The following is a 27,181-nucleotide window of genomic DNA, read 5'->3' as shown; positions in this document are numbered from 1 at the left end:
AAGTCTTACAGTTATTTACTGGGGCATTTTGTTTGTTTGTTATTTGTTTCCACAAAGATTATCATCCTTGTAACCTTTCTTCTTCCCTGTGTATACACTGTGCACAGAGAATGTTTTATGTCTTTTTTTTCATGAGATTTGTTATTAATGACATAGTCTCCATATTCTTTAATCACGCACAACACCATATTAGAAACTCTATGAAAAGAGAGGGGTTGAAAATAAAATGAGAAAGCACATTTGTATGTATATAAATAACCATAACAATGAAATGGAAATAATCTGTATTTTACTTGTCAGATTTTAAATGTAGCATTTTTAAGAATCACAGTCATCAAAACTGACCTTTTCATCTTCTGTAGTAATAGTAAGAATTTAGTAAGATTCCTCCTGTGTTTTTTCTTTCTCTTTTTCTTCACCTGTTCTTATCAGAACTAGGATCAGAAAAGAGATTGTTATACTTACATGTCAAGAATCATGACATCTGGAAAGGAGCAGAATGCATCATTTCTTGGTGAAAGTGTTATACAATAAGACTGACATTTTACAAAATCTGAGGTACTCTCTGAACAATTGATTTAATTAAAACAAGATACTCATCTCTGTGCAATGCCTGTACATAATCTATTTTAAGCCTGTCAAACATACAAGCATGTAGTGTAAAATGGTATTAGATTGGCTTGAACAACTTGTCAATCTATTTGCAGATACCTCAAATCAGCTATGCATCTACAGCTCCAGAACTGAGCGATAACACCAGGTATGACTTCTTCTCTCGAGTGGTCCCACCAGACTCCTACCAAGCACAGGCCATGGTTGACATCGTGACAGCCCTTGGGTGGAACTATGTCTCAACCCTGGCTTCTGAAGGCAACTATGGAGAAAGTGGTGTGGAGGCATTCACCCAGATCTCCAGAGAAATTGGTAAGTATATGTTTACAGATGGTGTATTTATAGCTGCTGGGTTACAGAGCAACACCAAGCTCTGCCTAGGTCTACTTAGTGTGATCAGGACAACTGCAGGCATGTTACCTGGACACACATGGAGAGGTTTATGGATGATTTTGCAGATTGCCTGTCTGTCAAAGTGACAGTTCTGTAAGTAATTTAAGAAGAGCTTTTGAGACAGATGAAAAATCTGTGTCTCCCTTTCTTTTACAAGGGATGGTGGGGAGCTTCTTCATGAATTAGAAGCAAAAAGAAATGAGTAGCTGAATTTTGGGAGATGTGATTGACTTCTTATAGGAAAATCATAATCCAGTGAGACCTCATTTTCCATGTTCCAGAAGTGATAAATCTAGGGGTTTTAATTTTGATGAATTTTAAGTACAAAAAAAGTCTGTGAAGTGCAAAGACATACCCTTGCTGTTTTTCCTTCAGGATGAAATGTGCTGTATAAATACAGACATTATTATTAGAAGTATATTTAAGTCCCTTTGATCTTTTTTTTTTTTCTTTTATTTTCCTTTTTTTCTTCACACTACCATAGTTATTTCTGGCCTGAAAAAAAATGGATATTTCTCAGAAGCAGTAGTTTTTGGCCACCAAGGAATATGATGATGAATAGCAGGTGTTTTGAAAGAGGGTGGAATTGGTCTTTCACTAAGTGCAGTGTTAAATGACACAAAATAATATCCTTTCAAAACATAAAAAGCAAAAAATGCAAACAGTCTTCCCCTTCCTCTAAAAACCTGGATTAATCTACTGGACTTGACTTTCAGGGCATGTACATGTAAACTCTTATTCTTTCAAGTCAGCTTGGGAGAGAAAATAGGCTATGTTCCATTTTCAATAACTGCATGTAAATACAGAGACCATCTCAGTCATATAGGAAGGCACATGTTTCAGGTACTTACACTTGAATTGTAAAGGTTATTGATTACTCACAACAATTTGTCAGCAAGACAAAACTGCAGCAATGCATGCCATAAGGGAGGCAGTATATGTAACATGCTCAATCGATTAGTAAATATTCAGTTTCTAGCTTCTAATCAATGCCGTCAGATCCTGGATGTCTTCATGGAAGAGTTAAGGCTGACTACAATACAGTGGTTTGATCTGGGCTTAGCAAAGCATGGATAATTCTTCCACAGTTCATATTGAAAGAGATAGTGTATCTATTGTGTCATATAAGGTCATGAATAGATTGGCTGCCCCAGACTTCACCATTTGCAGACCAGATAGTTCTGCTGAGTTCTCAAAGTATGCAAATAAAGTGTGTTCAGGACTTTTTTTACTTTCTCATTTTTGGAAGTAGAACTCTTCTTCAAAAGGGTGTAATAACAACAATTTCATTATAATTACAGTGACTCGAGTTTGTGTCAGTTGTATCTTGATCAGCCCTAGATTTAAAAAAGACCATTGCAATTTGTTAAAAAAGATTATTAATAATATGAATTTGTTAAATATTAATCCAAAGCAGTTAAAATCATGAGTCTCCTAAAGTCATGGGTCTCCTAAACATTATAATATCTGTGTTTATCACTTTCATTCTCTACCAGTGTACTGGACTTTGACAACCTCTGTGCTTATAGCAATTTACCCTCCGAGGGTGTACCAAAGACTCAAATGGTGCTGAGAAAGGAAAACAGACAAGTAACTTTTAATTCCTAGAAGAATGTTGAAATAAATAAGCAGGTAAATCGTATGTAGTGACACAGACATGATCAGTAGCCAATGCAGAATTGTCAAACAAATAGTATCAAAGGCATCTAACAATTTTATTTGACAGGATAATAGCTTTGTAGCTGGAGAAGAAGCACTTGATGTCATGTCTCTTGAATTCAGCAGTGTTATCTCAGCTGCCACATGCAGTATTCTGCTGAGCAAATTCGAGAATTATGATTTAGGTGAAAATACCATAGGCTGGATGAAGACTTATTTAGAAAATGTTGCTCACAGAGCAATTAGCAATGATTTCTGCTTAAAAGGAGGAATGTGTTGTGTTGTGTTTGGCAGGGGTTTATGCTGGATCACATACTAGCCAATATTTTCATGTTTAGTCTAGATGGATTTAGAATGAAGGGTATGCCTGTAGAATCTGGAGATGACTTCAAACTGGGAAGGACTAGGAGTATATTGGAACAGATGCTTTTTCTGTGAAAAAAGTTAGAGGATCTGTTGTTTCATCCAAACATAGTGTATGTAAACAGAAGTAATGGAATTATTCTCTAGCATGACTCCATTTAGATTTGAAGAAAGCCCTTTTTACTGGTTAAGATATAAAAGCATTAGTCCATCTTGCTTCAGGACATTCTGGAGCCTCCATTGTTGAGGATCTGGGAGAACACATTAGACAAACACCTGCCAAGGGTTTATGTAAGTGTACATAATCTTCCTTGGGGCTGATAGGTGGACTGGATGATTTCTTATTATTCCTTCTAGCCTGATTCTGTTATCCACTGTCCTCAGACTTCCAACTGAACCATAGAGCTGGATAAACTTTTGAGATGGAAGGTTTGAATTATATTTAATGATGAGGTCTGAGACTATAGTGTCTAGGTAGGTTTATAAAAGACATCACATAGTACAAGTCTGCACACAAACCAGAAAAACTGGTTAAAAGAACCTATCAGGGCATTTCTCCCCTTGTGTAGCTGGCACACAGATGCATAGGACAGCTCAAATGGTTTCTACTTTAGATCCTGTTTGAGATAAGTATCCAATAATTGGAAACACAATGAATGTAAAGATCAGCATAAGAGCAATAAATCTGAGGAAAGAATGTGAAAGAAACTGATACACACATTTCTGACAAAAAGTTCAGTGCGTGAGAGGATGTGTGAGACTGCAGGTTCAAAAATACTGACAGAAAACCTTGGGTGTTTTTTTTTGTTTGTTTGTTTGTATTTTTTTAAAGTTTTCTCCAGTCAGCATAAGAAGGGGTTAGAGTTTTAGATATTTTAAAAATAGGGTTGAATTTCATGTACTTATAGTTTCAGGTAGCTGTTTGTTATGAGCTTGACTTTTAGCCTCTTAATTTCCAGTTTGTTCAGCTTCTATTTCTTGATCAGTAACAGAAACAGAAAGTAAGGGACAGGCTCCCAAATGAAATGTGTAATACTGAAAAGGTCAAAGTGGTGCCACCCTGACATGTCATAGAATATATTGCATATCAAAATGTGCTCTCATTTTAATGACAAAGATCCTGTCTGGGACAAAGTATATCTGGAAACTGAATAGTTTACACGACAATGATTACAAAGAGAATAGGGAATGGTACTTATTCCGATGCATTCTTCCATGCTTTATTGTTTTAAGACAATGATTAAATTTATATCATTTTCTACTGGAGTTAATCAATGATATCGCTATAGTGATTTCAGCATCATGATCAAATCATTTTGGTACATTGGCCAAGGGAATGAATTCACACAAAATTAAAATGCTTAAAAGTTTAAGCATCAAACTGAGAGAAAGTGGACTCTACCATGAGAAACTAAAAATGGGATAAAAAGGAAGCACATTTTACCAACTCCTCATTAAACTGTCATGCTTAATACTGCATTTCTATTTTGACAAAATAAATGTTTGGCAAAATACATGTTGGAAAGTTTCTAGTTTGACTTTCTCTTAGTGGTTCAACTTCCTTGCTCTTAGATACCAAATGAATCTTCCATCATAAGGAAAATCATGGGATCCTATTCATTCTTCTTCACAAAGTACAAAAACATTTGGCTCAGAAAAACCTTGTTCAGGTCAGAATATTTGCTCAGTTAGTGTAGTGTTTGTACTGGAAAGTGTAGCGAATCCACAAATAATGTATGAAATGCTACATGACAGATTTTATTCCCAATAATGGTGAAAGAAAAATTGACACAAGCAGTGATGCATACTGGCTGTGAAATGCCTATGAAACTATCCAAAGAGATAAAAAGATAAAGATTATAACACCAGGGAACTGTAGCTGATTATTGAGAGGAGGTGAGGAACTTCCACATTGCTTAACCCTTTTTTTCCCCCGCCTTGTATGTCAATTTTGCATGTCTTGCTAGAGGTGTAAAGAAGACAGCGAAGAGGACAATAGGAAAAGATTTTGTCTGAGCAACTTTACCCTAGAAGAGAAAGGTCAACTTAATATCAGCATACCCTTGAATGTTTGTTTTTAGGAATAGGGTTATGTAGTCTTAGCTGCCCCTTTTATCCTGGTATATTGCAGTTAATAGAATTTTTCTGAGAAGCGACTGCAGTTATGATCCTTCATAATATTTTACCATTAAGCATTTCCCATTATCACATTGATAGCTATATATCCAATTATAATGATTATGTATACTGAGTGAATGCTACAGTAGCTTTATTTGAATGGTTTCAGACTTCAGCATAGCTATGTTTTGTTTACAGAGAATGATCTGTGACATTCCTTTGACATAGTCAGGGTCATCTTAGTCTCTTGTCAGTTATTTGTGTGACCAAAGCTGTGTGTTCTGTCTCTGCTTTTCACCAAGTTACTGGCTTATTTCTTACTTCTAAGATCTTTTGGACTACTAAAGCTTTCAGTGGATAAAGCCAAAATAAAACTTAAGATTACGTAACATTTTTCTCCACCTTTTCATTGATAATTTAGAAGTAAATAAAATAGCTTGATTGCTAAGATTAATTCACCTTTTCTGCAGTATTCTTTGTATACCTTTTGATATAAAGTTTAAGCTTTTTATATTTTAAGTAAGATAATGAACAGACTCTCTTTTCTTGTCCTCTCCCCCCAATGTTATTTAATAGAAGATTAAAAATGTTGCAACATGAAGGCTGAAGAAGTACAATGCATGAAATGTAACCTTTTTTCCCCAAGATATTTCTGCTTTACAGAGTGGTTTCAAGCTTAACAAATTGATTTTCACAACTAATAATATACTAACATACTCTCACAAAGGGGAAACAGTTTAATTCAATTTTAAGTTTTGCTTTAATATTTATGCAACTGAACTCTATTGATAACACTGTATTTCAAGTTGCAAGCTGTAATTAATAATAGCACTATATAATTTGCTACAGGAGCTTCAAAGTAATGTTTGAAAAAATTACAAAATCAGATGGTAGGTGTATTAATATTGCAAAAGCATGAAAGTGATTCCAGCATTTAAAAATATTTGTTCCAATTAATACCTTAAAAAGAATAGTGTAATTTTTAGAGATTATTAATTAAGAACCATTTTAATTTCTCTCTGTGGTGCTAATCAATATGATATTCTTCAGCTGTAATTACATGTTTTTTGTCTCTATAGTTTTAGGGAGATATCTTGGAGCAGTAATCATACTTGCCTGGTATGTTCTCTGACTCCCCAGTGATTGTTGGAAGAGGGAATTATTTATCTGTAGTAGCTCTTGAGGGGTTTCTTGTCAGTCAGTTAGTTGAGGCACTTTTGAGGCACTGTTTAAACCCCATGTAGAAAGCTCACTACCTGCAGTGCAGGAAAAAAAAAAAGGCAGAAATATTCAGTAGAACTGGGTTTTGCACCTGCCCCTAAGAGAATGTCCCACAGTGACAGAAGTTGTATATCTGGTTTTGCTTCCTTAAACAGTACAGATTCACTGATAACCTTGAAAGAATTGTATTCTGTTCAGATTCCTTATTTTTATGGCCAGTTCCAGCAGTAATATCCCTTACAGTGGTGCTTTTAAGGTACCATGACAAAAATACCAGAAACAGTTACAAAGAAGCCCAAGAAATTTTCAGACAATATGATACTTTTCATTGATTGCCTAGGCAATGTTGTCATATATATGAAACCATCATTATACTGCACTATGGAGTGAGCAAAGTGGCAAAGGGGGTCTCAAGGAGGTTTTAGTCTAGAGCTAGGGACACATATCCCTGTTCTACAAGAGTTGATGCGTGTATATTAAACACTTTATCTAGTTCCTCTACTTTTACAAATTTATTTATTCCACAGGATTTGCAATTTGATTCTGGAAAGAAGTCCTGGGCAAGAAACAGGGACTTTTGTAGGTACTTGAAACTGAAAGAAGTCAGTGAATACTTCCCTCAGTTTTGTGAGGTTTAACAAAGGGTGAAGTGCACAGGAAAGTTGTCTCAGGTTGTTGACAATGCTCTGAGTAGGAAGACAACAAACTTCCTCACTTTACCCAATGTTATTTATTATCTGATGCCAGCTGGGGTGTGAACCGTGGTCAAGACTGAGTTTATAAGGTATTCAACCCCTGTGGAGTTTGAAGCAGTCAGCTCCTGGGAAACTGAGACAAGTGAGCTTCTCAGAGTAAGGACCAGTATTTTTCCTCAGTGATGCCTGCTGTGGTGTATTTACAACATTCAGAAAACTCTGAAAAGTAAGTGTTAAAAACATTATTATATGGAGGACCTCTGCACCTTTCTGTATATATTTGCATACTATATATGTGTATATTCACATAGTATGGAAGTCTTTGGAAATTAGGCTTTTTTCTTCTTTTTACTTGGTGTGAACACCAGATATTTGCATTGGTTGTGAGCACAATTCAAATAACATTAAAAACATCCAGGAAACAAAGTTTTATTTTGGCAGTATTTTTAGTACAATGGCTTTTTTTGTAAAAACTTTCAACATGATATCTAGTTCAGGATTTTTAAATGGAAAAGTGCCACCAAAATTACAAATACGTTGATACTAATTTTAAGAAAGCAATCTAATTCAAATAAAAGCATAGTTTTTTTGAAATATAGTATATGGCGTTGTCCTTCTTTTTCTGGGACAGAATCCCAGGCCAGCCATGGGCTGCAGGCCATTAGCAGTTCAGAGTCAGCCAAGACAGTTGACTGTATCCCGTACCAGGAACATCACACTCAGTATAAAGGAGAAAGTTTGCTGAGGAGAGGGGAGATTTTTGTTACAGCTTCCTCCTTGGGCTTTTTCTCACACTGCTATTCTTCTGTATCCTGCTCTTGATGACTGCCTTCTTGGATATTGTGACAATTGGGCTGATTATAGCTTTATATATTTTGTATTGACGTAGGTGTTGTTTTGGCTATTTCATGCGGATGACACCAAGCTGGGGGCAAGAGTTGATCTGCCGGAGGGTAGAGAGGCTCTGCAGAGGGACCTCAACAGGCTGGACAGATGGGCAGAATCCAACGGCATGAGATTGAACACATCCAAGTGCCAGGTTCTGCACATCGGCCACAACAACCCCATGCAGTGCTACAGGCTGGGGTCAGAGTGGCTGGAGAGCGGCCAGGTAGAGAGGGACCTGGGGGTGCGGGTTGATGGTAGGCTGAACATGAGCCTGCAGTGTGCCCAGGCAGCCAGGAGGGCCAATGGCATCCTGGCCTGCATCAAGAACAGTGTGGCCAGCAGGAGCAGGGAGGTCATTCTGCCCCTGTACACTGCACTGGTTAGGCCACACCTCGAGTACTGTGTCTAGTTCTGGGCCCCTCAGTTTAGGAAGGATGTTGACTTGCTGGAGCGTGTCCAGAGAAGGGCAACAAAGTTGGTGAGGGGTTTGGAACACAAGCCCTATGAGGAGAGGCTGAGGGAGCTGGGGCTGCTTAGCCTGTAGAAGAGAAGACTCAGGGGTGACCTTATTGCAGTCTACAACTACCTGAAGGGGGGTTGTAGACAGGCAGAGGTTGGTCTCTTCTCCCAGGCAGCCAGTACCAGAACAAGAGGACACGGTCTCAGGCTGCACCAGGGAAGGTTCAGGCTAGAGGTCAGGAGGAAGTTTTACACAGAGAGAGTGATTGCCCATTGGAATGGGCTGCCCGGGGAGGTGGTGGAATCGCCATCACCGGAGGTGTTCAGGAGGAGACTTGACAGGGTGTTTGGTTGCATGGGTTAGTTGATTAGGTGGTGTTGGATGATAGGTTGGACGCGATGATCTTGAAGGTCTCTTCCAACCTGGTCTATTCTATTCTATTCTATTCTATTCTATTCTATTCTATTCTATTCTATTCTATTCTATTCTATTCTATTCTATTCTGTTTTTATTTCAACCTGTGGGTCTTCTCTCCTTTTCCTGATTTCCCTTCTCTGCTGGTGAGAGGTCATCAGTGTACAGAGCAACTGCTATAGTTTATCCCCAGATATGGGCTAAATGTAGGTGTGTTCACAATGAATATGCATTTTTATGAAGTGATTTATTTTCAAATGGAGAGGTATTTGCAGCAGTGGCTGGGGATTCCATGTTTCAGTGGCTGTAAGTTGAAGTCAGTATCTTAAGGGATGCAAGGTGTATTTTTTAGGATTGGATGTGAATAAGCACCTAAACAATACTAAGGGATACTAGTATATTAGAGATTTAAATCATTAAGAGAAATATTTCTAGAAGGAAGTTCACTGCAAAATGTTGTGCCAAATGTAGAAAACAATGTTTAAACTGTAATCTGTACTGTGCTCAAGACTTCTGTGATTACAAAGGAGTTTTTTGGACAAAGAAACTTATTAAAATTTCTGAACATGGTAGGACAAATGCATAGGTTTTAGTGTTCCATCAGTTCCTCTATCAGGAACAGTGTGGCCAGCAGGACTACAGAAGTCATTCTGCCCCTGTACTCAGCACTGGTTAGGTCACACCTTGAGTACTGTGTCCAGTTCTGGGCCCTTCAGTTTAGGAAAGATGTTGAGGTGCTGGAACATGTCCAGAGTAGGGCAACAAAGCTGGTGAGGGGTTTGGAGCACAAGCCCTATGAGGAGAGGCTGAGGGAGCTGGGGTTGCTTAGCCTGGAGAGAAGGAGACTCAGGGGAGACCTTATTGCTCTCTACAACTACCTGAAGGGAGGTTGTAGCCAGGTGGGGGTTGGTCTCTTTTCCCAGGCAGCCAGCACCAGAACAAGAGGACACAGTCTCAGGCTGTACCAGGGGAGGTTTAGGCTGGATGTTAGGAAGAAATTCTTCACAGAAAGAGTGATTTGCCATTGGAATGTGCTGCCTGGGGAGGTGGTGGAGTCACCATCATTGGAGGTGTTTAGGGAGAGACTGGATGGGGTGCTTGGTGCCATGGTTTAGTTGATTAGATAGTGTTGGATGATGGGTTGGACTCGATGATCTCAAAGGTCTTTTCCAGCATGGTTAATTCTATTCTATTCTATTCTGATGACAGAAATGTAGTCTTTTAAGTGCTATTGTTCTGTGCATTAGTAGGTATTCCTGTTGAGGCTGTAGCTTCTCTTTGATTCTCCAACTGTCTTCTGCTAGAAGTCCTAGAGAAAATAACTCACAAATAATGAAAAAAATAACTGCTCTGAAAGCAGACTTAGAAAATGTCTGAATTCAAATGTAGCATTACAGTTTTTTTATGACCAAATTTCACACACTCACATTAAGAGAAGTGGATTTTAGCAGGGTTAATACCAGTGGATAGTCTTGTCCTAAGTGAAAGTATTTATAAAGGGGATACTAAAAGGGAAAGCATCAAGGACACACAATATAATTTGCGGTCTGAATAAAGCTGCCTGTGTTTGATTTGTGTGTTCCAATTTTGCTGTTCTACAAGACAGAGAATTTTGGGGAATCCTTTGACAGCTTATTTTCCATGATAGTTGCTCTTACCTTTTTTAAAAATAGAGAATTTGTCAATAAGTCCCTGAAGCTTCCCAGATTCTGTGGTGAGATTTCCCCCCCCTCCTTTATCAAGAACTAAGAGCTCCTTTGTTCTTTAAGTTTTGGTTTTTTTTTTTTATAAACTTGTGTTATTGTCACTTCTGCAAAAAGCTTGTTTTCGCACAAGATTCAGCAGTACACCTTTTGTATTGCAGTGGCGTGAATGATTGCTGTGCACTTGAATATGCAGACAGCAGGGAAATTTGCGGACGTAATATTCAATGGCTTTGCTTCCCCAGTGTGCCCAGACTACTTTAAGGGAAGTGTCTATTTAAGGGCAGGAATCTGAACAAAGGCGACAGGAAGGAATACGTTGGCATGGAATTAGACTGAATTTGCATATTATTCTTTTGTTAACATGTCAAAGGGTTCACAGAATTTGAATTGCCATCTTGTTTATCTTTTACTGATCCAGAGTCAGTCTCATTCACACTGAAAAATTACACCTGGTAAAGAGAACTTCCTGGCTCTGCAGTTACTGAGAAAAAAATTGCATTTTTCTGTCTGTATGTCTTTGTATCTTCAAATGGTTTCTAGTAGCTTTAAATGAGTGTCATTTTTCCAGCCTTGCTTTCTATCTGGGGAATTGTACATCTTCAAAATCATGTATGAGAAATGCCTTATGGCTGAATATTAGCAATATACTCTTAGTATCAGCTCTTCATGATCCATGGCAGCAGTTTAAACAGTGAAGCGCTGGAACTACCAGAGTCAGACAGTGCTGGTCAGTAACTACTCTCCAGCATCAGTCTCAACTACATGGAAGAAAAAAAAAAACCAAATCTTACTTAATAGTTTCGGGAAGAATTCCCTATCCAAGGTGTATTTTGTAAACCCAGGTATTTAATGGTTGATGCTTCAATTTCCTGAAGATTGAAAATGTATATCCATGGTAATTTCTTTTTGTTACCATTTTAACCTCACTTTTAAAGCATCCTCTTGTTTTGATGCTATGAATGGTATGCAGGAGAATCCAGTTAACCTCCTTTATAGCAAGCCTTCTTACTTATTTCACCTCTGGTTTAGAAGATACAAAGTAATTGCAGTTTAAATTTTGTTGTCAGTTTCTGGATCCCTTATTTCATTTATATCTCTGTTAAGCTGTGTAGCCATGACTGAACACTCCAAGTAAAGCCTTACTATTGATTTATGTAGTGTCATTGTAATCTCATTTTTATTCTCAACCCCATTCTTTATACATCCTGACAAATTGTAAGCTTTTTCTGTTGGCTGCTGAGTATCAAGCAAATTATTTCCAAAAGCTATCTGCGCTGACTCCCAAGGTTTATTAACAAATGGCTACAGCTGATTTAGGACTCAATGATGTGCGAGAACAATTCCAGGTATTCCTGTGTGTGCTCCCTTACATTTGTCAATAGTCAATACTTTTCTATGATATATTTGCTTAGCTCTGTGAATGCTGTCGTCTCCTCTCTCTGTTCTTGTACATTTCAAGTAATTATATACTTTCTTCAAATTTTCCAATCTTTCTGCTCAATGCTTTCCCACTCCCTCTTTCAAAGATATGAACATGTGAAGTGTTATACAAATCAAGATCTAGTAGGCAGTTCTAGGGCATGCTTGTCAGCCTTTTCCAGTGCTGAATTTTGACTGTTTCTTTCTGTGGGTTGTTTTTGATTCTTAGAGGTGCCTTCCCTCTCCCTACCCAATAATTTAAGCCTATTGATCTTAAGTTCCTAAAGTATTTCTTCTCAAAACTCTGTTACAAACTTTAGTATGCTATATGCAAGGTTGATAATATCTGCTTTGGTACTGTTACTTTCTATACAAGTACTAATAATAACAGAATGCAGAGATATTTATACTTGCCTTATAAATATATTTTGTATAACTATGGACCTCCTGAATGCAGTTATACTTCAAGGTGCTTTAAGCTCATACATTTCCCTCTTACATAAGATTATACTATGTGTTACTGAGCCAATAGTGCTGGAAGTGAGGGTGGAGGTTAACTTCCATCTTGTGCTGTATGCAATTCTTATCATCCAACTCTATGTGAAGCCACTGACAGTCACATAGGCCATGTAACAGGGAGATAAAGTCTTTCTTTAGAACTTGTGGCAACTTTTGACAGTTGAGACAGAGGGCAAAATTTTTTGCACAAGGGGATTGTGTGGATGTTGTTTACCTGGTCTTTAGTAAAGCATTTGACACTTTCATATATCATCCTCCTGGAAAAACTGGCTGCTCATGGCTTGGATAGGTGGTTGCTTTGCTGGATTAAAAACTGTCTGGATGGCCAGGCCCAAAGAGTGGTGTTGAATGGAGTCCAGTTGGCAGCTGGTCACTAGTGGTGTCCCCCAGGGGTCTGTATTAGGGCTAGTTGTGATTAATACTTTTACCAATTATCTGGATGAGGAGACTGAGTGTACCCTTGGTAAGTTTGCAGATGACACTAAGCTGGGAGGAAGTGTTGATATGCTTGAGGGTAAGAAGGCTCTGCAGAGGGATCTGTAGAGGCTGGATTGATAGCTCAAGGTAAGTTTTGTGATGTTAAGCAAGGCCAGGTGCTGTGTCATGCACTTAGGTCACACCAACTGCATGCAATGCTACAGGCTTGGAGCAGAGTGGCTGGACAGCTGCCTGGCAGGAGAGGACCAGGGGGTGTCAGTTGACAGTTGACTAAACATGAGCCATCAGTGTGCTCAGGTGACCAAGAAGGCTGACAGCATCCTGGGTCTGTAGCAGGAATAGTGTGACAACCAGGAGTAGGGAAGTGATTGTGCCCTTGTACTCAGCACTGGTGAGGCCACACCTTGCATGCTGGGTTCAGTTTTGGGTCTCTCACTGCAAGAAAGAGACTGAGTTGCTGTAACGTGTCCAGAGGACAGCAAAGTTGGTGAAAGGTCTGGAGAACACCTCTACTGAGGAGGGGCTGAAAGAACTGAAGTTGTTTAGGCTGGAACATCTGAGACAGTCTATAGAAAATTGCATCTTACTGAACTTCACCTGTACTATCTAGGCTGCAGAGAAACATGTAGCGTCAGCTTTTCTGAAAAAGCCTGAGTGGGATGAAAGAGAATGAATGGTACTGTTTGGTCCCAGGAAATAAGTAACTTCCATTTTATAAAAGTTTAGATATGCCCAGATTTTCAATGCTGCTCCAGTTGCATATAACAGCTTTTGTTGTTTTCCCCTATGGGAATAAAGAACAAATCCATAAGCTAGAGACCCTATTTTCTACTGTGTTCAGATCCTAGCCAGGAGAGGGCAGTACTTTGATGTATGCTCTAGCACGTCCTCTGTAATCTATTCTGCTAGAATATTGAGTTTCCTATGAGATGCATTACAACTTTTGCAAGGCCAGTAAATTGAGTGATACAATTATAAGTATTTTACCCAACATGTTAATGCACTTAATGAAGTGCAGATAATCACACTGCTCAATTTATAAGAATTACCAAACCTCATAATTACTTCCATTGTAGTATTTTATGGATTAAATCCTTTCAGAGCTTATTCACAAGATAAAAATATTATCTAATTTCAGTTACATTATTTTATTTAATGTTTTAACTTCTTTCTAGAATAATTTGTTTTACAAAATTTGATGTCCCTTTATAGAACTGAAATATTGAAGCCAAAGTGAAAATATTCTAACTGTTGCTAAAGCATATGTAAAATGTGTAATTTTTTTTTTTTTTTTTTTTTTCCTCCCAAATGAAGTGCAAAGAATTTGGTTTAAAAGTAAAAATAGGAACCTAGAGAATGATATCGGTGGCAAAAGATTTTACATATGTCATTATGGACCTCTTACTGAAGTTAATGGGCATTTCATTATTAAATCCTTTAATTGTTTTGATAGTTAATCAAATGTGCATTGTTAAAGTCGTGAGACTCTACCTTGGTAAAGTCTGAGCATGGGGTGGGGAGAGGATTTCAAGTGATGTCAGTTGTTCAATTCAGGTGTAGAATATCTTTCCAATTATAGTAATGATCAGTTTTCCGCATTAGTATCCATGAAATTGTAAGGTTGATTGAATAAGGTCAGTTTAACTGGAGTGCCTTAGCTTTCTTTGTCTTTCTATGATAAACAAATATAAAGGAGGCATTTTCTCAAAGAAGGACATTTGGATGTGTTCAGGAAATGTGCTAGTGCTGGAAGAGCATCAGTTCTCATATGTGCACTTGCCAGAGGCATTGGAAGCTTGCGACAAGCCCTTCTGGGCTACCTGCACCTCAGGTGCCTCTCAAGAGGGGTGGTGAAAGGCATTCAAGGACTTCTGTGGTGGGTAGAGCTGCCTTCTGTTTTCTTCTACATAACTCTTTTTGCTCATTTATTTCAGTTATACAGGCACAGAAAAACTTGTGCAGGACAGAAGTTATGTATGAGCTTCAAATGTAAAATATGTCATGTCCTAAATACAGAGAACAAACAGAAAAAGAACAGGGGGAATGAGAAAGAAGGGAAGAAAGAACATAAAAAATCGAGAAAAAGGTTGAATGGTTTCTCCTGTTATCTCTTATCAGCCTTTAGTTTCCATTATGTTCAGCTTAATAAGACACAACAAAATATAGTTGTTTTCTTAGGGAGTGATGCTCTAGATGGTTTTGCTGAACAGGAAAAGTAAGCCCCTGAATTCTGCTCACTTTTGTTTACTTTCCCATGAATAAATTAAGTTAGTTTCAAGAATGGATCTTGATTGTTTCATAAAAGGGACTGTACAATGCATTTTCTTGAGATTGTGGGATCTGACTCAGAAACCTGGATGATCTCTTCACATGATATGTTGTTCATAGGCTTTGCTCAAGCTCTGGGGACAGAACAGTTGTGCAGGCTCCAAGCTTGAGAGTTAAGCTTGTCTTCCATATGCCCCATCAAATAATCTTTACGTTTTAGCTCAAGCCATTAATTTCCTGTTTCTTTGGGATGTTATTCTAATTGATGACTCTAATTTTATTCCATCTTGAATGGATTTATTAAAATGAAATAACTCTTTGGTAAATGTTCCTTCTTGTGATGCACAAAATTCCTATGCTTTAGCTCAATTTTCTAAAGCAACAGAAAAGAAATACATCCACAAATACAGCCTTTTTTTTAAACTTTATTTGAGTTGACTTTTAAATACACGAATGCAGATCTTCTAGCTTTGTGAATGTATTCTATACTGTCACCTTTTCAATTAGAAAAGTTTCCTATTCAAATAGTTGTAGTTTTGTGGACTGTAGGGTAGATAAAATCTCATTTGCTTCTGTGAAACTTTGGTTAGTTAAAATTGCAGAACATAGACAACAAATAGGTTTTAATAATACCAGAGCTCAAGTAGTAGTCATTGGTGCAAAAGAGACTTGGTTGTTTCCAAGAGTCTTATTAGGAGGTACTTCACTTTTGTTAGATCTTCATAGTTCACCATTTTAGCAGTCTATGCCATGTGCAGTTGAGAGTATGGTGAGAGTTTACACAGTGCTCTTGCTTATGCTTACCCAACATTATTAATTCTCCACTTCTACAAGCACTGAATTTTCCACTGTTTAAATTCATTCCTTTCCACATGTGAATAAATAGATTGTAGATAGTGAAGGAACACAAATAATAATGCCACTAACAGCCAGAATGATGAGATACCAAGATTACCCTCAGCTTTCCCTGATTAATTTGCCCAATCAGCTTTTATTCTTACTGAAATTATTGTTCAATGCTCACCAAATGAAAAAGAATTCGATTGCAGACTCTGTGTGAGGAGATGGACAGCAAGAGCCTATAATTTGTCTGCTGAAGTAGTTCTAATACACTGAATCTTCCTCAGAGGTCCCATAGGACTAAGATGATGGACACAACAAAAATGCTAAAATGGTATATATTCAGCTATATTTTGCAGTTAATGTAAATTAATTATAAAAATGAGTATAATATTTAAATACTTGATGTTTGCTGACATCTAGCAAGAGGAACACAGTTATCAAAGTAGACTTTTGCAAGGCAGAAACAAAGATGATACAACTTCTGGAAAGAAAGCTTTTGAAGGTGTCATGTGGACTTGCAATGTTGTCATAGCATAAGCTAGTTGCCAGAAGTTTTTACTTCAGCATTAGTTGCTTTTGATTTTGTTTTGATGCAACATCCAGTGCTATGTTCTCCAAGAACTGAATCATTCCTGCCTTTATAGATTTTTTGATTCATTGTGTGTTGCTGATCTTAAGATAACGTATTTATGTATATTGGTGGTGGGCAAGCGACACAGTGCTTGTAGGGAAGTAGAGACAGAGATCGTAGTCCCAAAGCTGATGGCTAAGTACTAGGTGAAATGAAAGCATTACAGATGCTATATTATACCAAAAGATCTTTGTGGTGGGAAGAAAAGCTTTAATATTTCAAATATTTGCTCATGACAACCTTTAAGAGTAAGGAAGGGAAAAAAATGGAAAACAAGAGATGCAGCTTATTGATAATCAAGAAGAATTAAGGCTGAACGCCATGAGTTGTATCTTTTCCATCCTGTCAGAGCCCCAGATGGCCTTCCAGCTGTCACTTTTCCCAGGCAGCTTAACTCTTAGGCACTCTAATTCATTCCTTTGAAAGCTCCTGCTGGAGGTGTCTGGCTGTAAGATTGCAATGTCCTCAACTCTACTGAAGTCCTTCAGGTAAGCCTGGAAAACTAGCTGTGATCAGGAGGCTGATTTACTTCATCTGATGCCATGGTCATTGCTCTTGAAGTAACTGAGTATGGAGTCACTCTTGTGCCAGTGGATATCGAGTTTCCTGAGATGTGTGAATGCCCTTCCTAGTATGACCTCAGACAGAACCTACATGACTGGGAGGGTGTCTGTAGAGCTTTTGCGTGAGGCTGAGCCACTTGCACACTCAACAAAAGTTAAAATAAATTATTTTGAGAAATAATTATATATATGCATATGTGTGTGTATATATATATGTATGCCTATGTATCTGGGATCTCTAAGGCTGAGTGTAGCAGGTGTGCAGGCTGAGATTGACATCTCAGAGACACAGAAAAAAACCAAAACATTTGTAAATTCTTATTTGGCAGAAAAGAACATAAATGAAGAAACTTACTGATTTTTCTTATAGTGTTCCTTAAAAATAGTTGCTCCTAAAGCTGAATTTCTGCTATGAACAAAACCCCTCTCTGCAGTCAGTCCTTTTAAAATTAGCAGCAATTAGTTTCCTTAAATAGGGGCTATATTCCCAGGAATTTCTGTGATGAAGGAGTTCCCCAGAATATGGAAGATCATCCTGGATCTGCTTGCTTTCTTTCCTTCTTCCTTTTCTCCTGTTCTTCCATTTCTCTTATTTGCTTTGGTCAGACCCTGTATTTATATGAAAAACAGACATTGATTCTAATGGAGTGGTTTTAGATTTACCTAAGTTAACAAAAATGGGCTCAATGTTCTGCTGCAGAATGGGAGGAAGTGTGATAGGAGAACAAGACCATCCTCTGCATTTTGCTGTTGACTGCCTGAACTCTCTGGAGAGTCAATTTAAGTGGACTGAGAAGTCCTCATTTGGGCCCAGACATTTAAAATTTCAATCAGGCTGTGCCTGGCTTAATCATCTCATTAGCAGGATCGTATTTCATCCCATGTGTATTGTGTGCTAATAGAACTCTTGTAGGAAAGAAATTGGGGTTTTGATCAATCCATTATTTAATATTATGAAATGCAGAGACCATTTCCTTTAAGGGAAGGGATAGCAAATGTCTGAGTGAAATTTAATTATGGTGAGAGTAATTATCCAGAATTTCCAAAACATAACAACCTTAATGCAGCTGAATGGCATCTAATCAAAAGTCCAGAAAGCTCAGGTCTGTATCTAGCAAGGACATTTTGCAGAAAACAGGATGTATGTGCAAAGTGATTCATCAGGATCTTCTAGACTGTCAAGTATAGCTAAACTGTTTTATTTGATAGCCACTTGATCAATCTGTGCTCCCTAACGTTATTCAATTTTTGTAGGAGCCTGTGAGCAGATAAAAGGCTTTGGGATTTTTCTAAACTGTAGATATCTCTGGTTCAAAACATTAAGGAAAGAAGTTCTGTGGGTGAGGGCATGATATAGTCTCATTAGCTATGGCTTGGTATTTCATGGTTGAATTTGTTGAGAACTTTAATCAGAGTTTTATCTGTTATTGGGGCATTTGAGATTACTCTGTCCTGTGTGAATGCTATGGTGTGTAGCAAAATTTGTGATTAGGCTTTTCCTCAGTGAGACCACTAACTGGATCTTTCTAATCAGCCTTCTTGTTCTTTCACAAAAGATGAATGTACTTAATAAGCTTTTGGACCTCTATCTCTCTGTCAAATTTGGCAAAACTGTGAAAAAAGCTGGGAGACCTTATCCAATATGCCAGAAAAAAAGCTACATCTGTCCACATAGAATATGATAGTGTGATTGTGTGAGTTTACAATTTTTAGGAAACAAATATCTGGAATGTGCAAAGCTTGCTGATAATGTGGTTGAAACTCTTATTTGGTGCGTTAAATGATTTCTATTGTTTACCCCCTTAGCCTTACGCTGATGGGCTTATTTACCCATTAACCTAAGGTGTGCTTAAAGGAAAGCTCTTGTAGCAAATACTGTTTTTGTTTTGTTTTCTTTGGGTTTTTTTTTTCCTCTTAGAAGGCAATTATTTGAGATTAAAAAAAAAAAAAAAAAGGGGGGGGGGGGGGGCGCGGGGGAGAGTCTCTTTCCAAAGTGATCTCTGCTCAAAAGGATAAAAGAATCAAATGCGCTATTTAGTTTATTGATGTTTTATATATTGACAGTTTTCAGTGTCTTATAAACATTGTCTACATCTTTTGAGGCATAGCAGTATTTAACTTCCCCATAGTATCTGTGGCATTCAGGACTGTATGGCATACTATAAATATCACAGTAATTAAGTGCTGTGTGTGGTAAATATCAGGATTGTAATTTCACCTACAAAGCAATAGACAGCTTCTTGCTTGTTTGGAAGAAGCATGTAATGAGCATCTCCCCAGGAAGTTACGAGATGAAGGGATTCATCAACACAGTTTACCTGATGCTGCTTTATGAATGAAGCTGTTAGTATGTAGCTTTAGGATGTAAGAAATGGAACCTGAGAAAAGCAAAAAGATGAGGATTGGTGTTTCTGCAGTACTGCCCCTCCCACATACACTGCAATTTAGTATCACCACAGCTAAACACGTTGCCAGGGCCATAATGTGCTCTTCCCTAGATGGTGCCTAACCTCCGGGAATAAATAAAGAGGCCATTGTCAAAGACTGCAGCCAGAAACAAACAGTAAAAGAATTCAATTCAGTGCACCGTTCTCATCTGGTTTAAGAGTTTTTTTCTTCAAGTGAACGATATATTTCTGTCTATGCAATCAGACTCAATCCCTTACAGTTCTGGCATATGTGGGCATTTTCCACAAAGATTCAGATAGCCCAGGGTCTGCCTGAGTGGGCCTGTTTGTGTTAAGACAGGTACCAAGTGGATGCATTAGGCACGAATTTCCACATCAGTTCTGCCACTGTAGTTATTGATGACCAAGATACATCCATTGTGGTGGCATGCTTGAGATGAAGTTGCAGCAGGTTCAATGTTATGTCCTTCTTGCGGCACAACAGATTAGAAGAGAAAATACTTTCACCTGACTTCTTTTTACAGCAGCACTTTCTGACCTTTACTTAATTCCTCCAGCACCAGGGAGAGAAATGGTTTTCCTCTGGACTGATCTTGTCTTATGTGCAGATTTACTGAAGGACTAAAGAGTTTAACCCTCATCTCCCTCACATTAGCCTAAGATGTGCTGTCTGGTGTCCCTGCATTAGCAGCTCATATGCATGTGTCCTTGGCCTCAATTGCTCCAAATTGAGATAGAAACTGAAGTATTGAACTGTGGTCCATGAGTTCCTACGTTGTGTTTGTTTCGTGCACTGACACAACACAGAAAGAGCTGGGTTTTCTTGATTAAGGGTGTTTCTCTCCCTGTCCATACATTCCAAGTCTGTGAATTGAGAGCTGTGGGATAGCTCTGGGTGTAAAATAACCCAAACTGGAAGCTCAGCACAAAGAGGCCCTATGAAGCAAATTTGCAACTCTGCTGCTGAATTTTTTTTCCTGCAAGCACTTAACCCCTGTCTGTGGCTTTTATGCATTCATCCCAGGGGCAAGATTGCACTGCAGGCATTTTATGTTCTTTTGCTTTATGTGAACTGCAGTAATGCTTTGCTGTTACTTTGACTTGCTATTTTTTGGAACGTGTTTGGATATAGGCCCTTAACTTTTTATTCTTATTGAATAGGGGCCTAAAGTGATGTTCAGTGGATCTGTTTCCAGACTGTTTGCTGCCATTGGGAACAGGCTTTAGGACCAATCTGGTTTCATCTAATCCTATGTTTCTATGCACCTGGGCTTAGTGTCCTTTGAATGGCAGAATGACATAGAAAAGCTTTTACAGGTAAGCAGTGCCTTTCCAGCTTTGCTGGGATTTCTCAGGAGAGTTGTCTGTTACAGGTGACAAAAGAAATGTTGATTACATTGTGCCTATTATCAAGCTGGCATTTTAAGAGATTTTTCATAACATTGAAATGATATTGTTACTCCTTTTCCAGAACACCTAATTGCACTATACATCATCTGACTTCATGGAAAAAAAATATGCTGAAATCTGGAAATGGATGAAACAAAGGCTTGGTTTCATCCTATAGCATAATGTTTTTATCTAGAAAGAAAATAACATTTTTAATTCTCATAGAAGAAGGGGTAAAGCTGAATTCTCTTTATACCTATTATAATTCTACCTCAGTGACTTTCAGCTCATTGCTCTGTTGTTAGGTGCTCATGTTCGATTATGGACATGGTACTTTAGGATGAAGGTCTTTTCAGTAAAAAGCTTAGGAATTGTGAATAAAACAGGCTAGCAATCCCTGTAAAATGACAGATGGAGGCAAAATAATTCAGAAATATTATTAAGATATAATGTGGGTTACATTTGGATTCTGAGTCATAGACAGACTGTCTACTATCCATATTTGAATAAGCACTGCAAGTACTTCTGTTGACTGTATTAGAATCTTGGGGCCTGACAGCACTGTCAGGCCAGATAGTTTACATATAGCTGTCTCAAATCTTTGGAGTAGACAGTGGAAATCAGTCACAGTATATATGTAGGTACTGTGCTATATATTAAACTATAATAGTTTAAGAATAGTTTTTGTTATTCAGCTGTGTCTGGGTGATTTTTATCAGACTGGTTATTCTGCTTATGTAAATGTGGTGGTTTTAGGCTCTGCCTTTAAAATTTAGCTGCAGATTTTGAGCAGACATTATGTGCTCTTGTGCTGCTCCAAACTAGAAAGAGGCACCTCTAATAGATTCTCTCTATAGAGAGAAATGTGTGAGAAAAAGAGCCTCCTAAGCCTTATTGAAATGAAAGGAGAAAATAGATATTTAAAAGCTTTTTCAGCTTGTCATGATGGGTTCCAGACATGACATTGAGTAGAAGACACATCCTGTAACTGCTTCTCAGAGGCAACGTGGCAAATGTTAATAATAACATCCCCCAACTTGATAACTGCAGAAGAGGAGGTGTATGACATTCATTTTCCTTTCTGCTGAGGCACATGATATAATGTACAGATTCCTCTGTTCCTTTCTTGGAGACTATGACCTCTTAATGACAGCAAGAATGACCTAACTCAACATGAGAGTTTAGGATATCTGCCATAATGAAATATACCATACTGGAAACATTTTCCCTCAAAACTTATTGAAAATAACCTATTCTGTCTTCCTGTTGCAACCCTGATGCTCTGGTATTTTCAGTAAGGACAGCTCACGTGCAAGCTGCCTATTAAGAAATATTCATGGAAAATAATTGGATACACCAGTTTTGAAACATGACTCTAAGAACTGCAGACTAATTGTGTCAGTATTCAAGCATAAGAAGAGACAAAATTTAACGAATAGATGATTCATCGTTAATTACTGCCATTTCACAGGCACTCAGAGTATGATAGACATGTGCAAGTCTTGTCCAAAGATCATCTCACAGAAAAGAATGTGTTCCTGATGACTTCATGAATATTAGGTGCAGTCATCAGCAACATAATAGAAATATTTTTCAACAAGTTTAATAGACTTTTTTTCAAGCAAATCAGTTACTCTCAGAAGTCAGTTGTTGCTGTTGCCTCACCTGTTCTAACTTGTTTTCTTCTGATATATCTTCCTATTCTGCCTCCCTCTTGAGATGTTTCTGCAGTTCTATGAGCAGTTCATACCTTCAAAACCAGTGCATTGTAGCTGAACATGCTGAAATATGGGATGCTAGCATTGTGCATCCAATGTTACAAAGCATACACAAGGATTTGAAAAATAACATTATTGGTACGTTATTTGTGGCATTGTAGAAATTAAGTTATTTACTATTATGTGATTGAAATAGTCATTAATGAAGCTATTGCTCTTGAGGTGTCTGCATTCATGTAAAGTGTGTTCAAGACTCTTCCATGATGCAGACAGTATGCAAGGTTACAGGACTGAAACATGACAAATTGCAGTATTTCAGTGGCTTTAATGATGTCTTTTGAGTAAAATGAACAACTACATGCACAACAGATTTGTGTCACTGTAGCATTTAATTTTATTGGTGCTGATTACAACAGTCAGTGCATGCATTGATGTTGTGTTTAGCAGCTGTCACACAGTATCATTTAGAACAATTTTTCAACTGCAACTGAAGAAAATGAGGAGCTGAGAGTCTGGGAAAATACAAATTGTGATGAATTTGAATTCCTTCAGACAGTTAAAGGAATAGTGCTCCTGTTAGTATCTGGTGATGGAAATGCACACATTTTAATTCAAAGTGAAATTGCTTTCTGGATGTGCTTTATACAGATGATTTATGGATTTATAATCTATTATGGAGGTCCCTAAAACATTTAAGTGATGAAGCAGAAATGATTGTGTTATGGCTACAGTGAAAATATTGTTTTCTGCATTTCAAATCCTAATCTTAAAGTTCAGTTATACAATGTAGATGTAAAGAACAAACGGAGATGGTGTACAAAATCTGAGATGGCTAAACTGAACTGTAAAAAACCAAAACAAACAAAAAACCCCCAAAAACCACACCATGGGAGAAGATGGCATGGTTAAAGAGCTACAGATCTTCATGGGAAGGAATTTTAGGGGGTATGACAGACTGGTTTGCGTAAAACTGAAGTCATACCTGCTACTGCAGTGAAGGTGCCCCTTTATTTGGTCTACTGAGATGACCATAAAGCATAATAATAGCCCAAAGGCTTACCTGATCCTCAGTTAAGTCACATGTTTTGATGTAATATGTGGAAAGAAGCCTTGCTCTGGAATCTCAAAACATGGAAATTTGAGATACTCAATATTAAAAAAAAAAAAAAAAACAAACAAAAAAACACCCCAGTATCTTATTTATTTGGCTTTTTAAACACAACATTCAAACCATTACACTTGTGGATAAATGTATTTGAAATTGTAAATTATGAGTTACTGATGTCTTAAGGGAATATTAAGTCCTAGAAGTCCTATACAGAGTCATCTTTAAGTTCTCCTGTCACTGTTGGTCCCTGATCCAAACTCTTCATCTACTAAACTTGAAGAATGTCTTTAAACAGAGGAATCAGTACATAGAACATTTTCTTGTCTTCTCTTCAAATGTGTGGGAGATTTAATTAATCTATTATTTGTATAACTTTGAGTTCAATGTTAAAAGGGTTATAATGCATAACATTGTACTTTCCTTCTGACTTCAGAAAATCATCTTGTGATGATTACTGATCTGTAGCTGAGTATTAAATGGACCTTCCCAACAAATCTTCTCATGGAAAAAAAAAAAGCTTCTGGAGTACTGAACACCTGGTGGGTGTTAGAGTATTAAGACTATGGAAATAATCAATCTAGAGGCTTCTGTTTAGAAGTAAAAGACATCTGACCATTCTGACTTAACATCTCTGTTTCTTTTCTTGGCTTAAATTGAAGCTGTCAGCCCTTGGGTCTACCAACAATATTTATATTTTCACTGGTTATACTGGGGAATAGCAGGGCAAAGAGATGCAAGTCCTCTGTGTGTATGAAATAGCGGTCTTTCTGATATTTGTGGTTGTATGAGGCTTTTAGAAACTGCAACTAATGACAGATGAGTTTTGTCTGTGGTAGTTGCTTGATGTTTTCCCGGGATACAAAACAAAAGCAAGAATTTCATCCTCTCCTTTAAATACTGTCAAACTTAGAGAATACTGACATGGTATTCTGAGGTATCAAAAAGACTATAAATCAAAACAGAGCAATCTTTCAGGTGTTGAAAATGGGAACTTCTAAGTGGTAAAACTTAAATACTGTGGAAAGCCCTCAGACTTGCAAGAAAATACCTCAACTTCTCTGAAGAACAGAGCACTCTTACAGTGTATCCCCTGTTGGTAGGGTAATTGTTCTTTTGAAAGTAGTATTTTCAAAAACAAATTTCTTGAAGATGCAGACTGAAATGTCTTGAGAATTCAAGAAGTGAAGAATGTACTTAAGACTTCACTGTATACCATGGTCTTCATGAAAGCAAAAACCAACTTTTATCATTTATTAAATCCAGTAGACTTTGAGAAAGCAAACAAATAAAACAGGTTTGAGAATACAAAGCTCACAATCCCCAAGGTATATTTCCATTATTTTTTATTGCCAAGACTATTTTAAAACAGAGTTATTACGATAATCAGCTGGGCAATGAATAAAGACTACAAAGATTGGATGTGACAATAAAAATACAGCCCTAAACTCGAAGGATTTTTTAAAAAGTTTTAATTTTTAATACTTATTGTAGTACATCACAAGAAGCTGCAAAGATGAGAATTATGGCAAAATATGTACAGTTAATTATAAATAGTTTCTACAACTGACAAGTTTGAGGCACTATAAGGTTACCGATCTAGTACAAGTGGATCAGTATCCACCCAGGGTGCCTTCAGTTACATCTCACTGTATGTCCTAAAATTGTTAAGTGACACAAGAACATTTAACGCAGACAGTGCTTTTAAATTCCCTGAAGCAACAGCAAGTGATAATATTTTAAGATTATCCTGTCCTCAAAAAGACCTTTCAATATCTTCTGAAGTACGGTAGTTTGTTTCATGACCATATGTAGGGCTGCCTCACTTCTAGAAAGCTTTAAACTTCTTTGAAAGTAGTAGAAATTTGCCTGCGAGAGAACTTATTTCTACATTTCTGGAATGTAAACACTTCAGGAATGGAATCTGCCATGTTTTCATAATTCACAACATCTAAAGCAAGGACTTAGGAGAAAAAGGTAATGTTCTCAGGATGGGAAAGAAATTTGCTGAAGCTATCCAAGAGGAGCTACAATACTGGGCCAAGTGACTTAAGTAGAGAGCCTCACAGTGTAATTTTATAGCATATATCAAAAATTATGTATAAAATAAGACCTACCTGTTGAAAGAAGATGTACAGTGAGCTTTCTGATGTTTAGGGAAACTTTTTCATGAAAACAAAAACATGAGAGGAAACTTGGGTTATTAAAGGAGGTTAACTGAGCACCCTGACCTTTTAAGTACATGACTACTGCAATTTATACAACTTTCATGTCACTGAATTGTCAGCAGAGTTACAGATCTACCAAAAGCCGAGAATGACAAAATATTTTTATTCTTTAATATTTGAGGTTTTTGCTTGTGCCACAGATGTTATTTCTATTTCAATTTAATAGTACTATAAAGCTTTTTGTTGACAAGAAATGAGACTGTAGCAGTGAGTTGAGAAATATGTTGCTGTAGATATTGAAAATGTCTGTGTCAATTAAAAGTGTTTTTTTCCATCACAGTAATAGGCAAATGTGTCTTAGGCAACATGCATAGTAATCATATTTAAACATAGTAAAAATTGCAACAAACCAGGTATGCCCCTGTTCATCCTGATATTTAGGCAGTACTTGAATAGCAGGAACAATAGACCAAGACCTGGCTGCATTTGTATCCCTTTTCTGTGTCTTCACAGCTGGAAGGTATTTAAAAAAAAAAAAAAAAAAAGGTCTGCTGCACACCTTCCTGAAGCAGACCTGGTATCTTTTAAGTCCCAGAACATACCTTGCCCTTAGCTGAAAAGCTTTGTTGTGTGGTATAGAGGAAATCCAGTGTTTCAGACTAGTAAGTGCTTGGCTCACTGCTAGTATCAAACTGCTCTGGATGTGCTGAACAGTGAAACCCACCCTTTTCATTTGTTTGGCTGTGTACTTAGTCCCATGGGCCGACTTCTCTTGTTATTCTCACTACCTGTACCTTCCTTCCTCCTTCTCCCTTCCCCCATTGTCCTCTTTTCCTACTCTTTCTCCTAATCTTTTTCTTTCCCTTTATCAAAATTGTTGGTATGTCAGTAGCTCTTTTGTATGCTGTATGCATTCTCTGTGGTTTTGTTTTGATCTTCTTTTGAATCAAGAGTTGACAGAGCAAATAGTGTGTCCAGTAAATGGTATGGCTCTGTAGATGTTACCAAAATATAAATAATGACCTGAATAATTATTCTTCTACTTCTTGTTGTCTAAAGGTCAGAAAGCTGTGATTCATTGTGAATGCATGAGACATCTCTCTGGATACTGATATTGTTGTGGTACAACATATTCTAAATGCCACAGCCGTGAATTAAATAGGCGATATAATAAGGCACCCTA

At 37.5% G+C, this 27,181-nt stretch overlaps 1 protein-coding gene across 9 annotated transcripts in view; it reads left to right on the top strand.

Moving 5' to 3' along the window:
* GRM8 (glutamate metabotropic receptor 8) overlaps positions 1–27,181 on the top strand; it is a 359,393-nt gene that overhangs the window by 68,348 nt on the left and 263,864 nt on the right. For all 9 annotated transcript variants that reach the window (XM_068165642.1, XM_068165650.1, XM_068165657.1 and 6 more), the window contains exon 3: positions 708–924. In XM_068165642.1, the coding sequence (XP_068021743.1) occupies positions 708–924 (217 nt within the window). The remainder of the gene's footprint in view (positions 1–707; positions 925–27,181) is intronic.

Source organism: Melanerpes formicivorus, unplaced genomic scaffold (genome assembly GCF_026170545.1).
Source record: "Melanerpes formicivorus ecotype bairdi unplaced genomic scaffold, bMelFor1.0.p_v2 SCAF_3, whole genome shotgun sequence".
NCBI lineage: Eukaryota > Metazoa > Chordata > Aves > Piciformes > Picidae > Melanerpes > Melanerpes formicivorus.
This window is presented reverse-complemented; position numbering and strand designations above follow the sequence as displayed.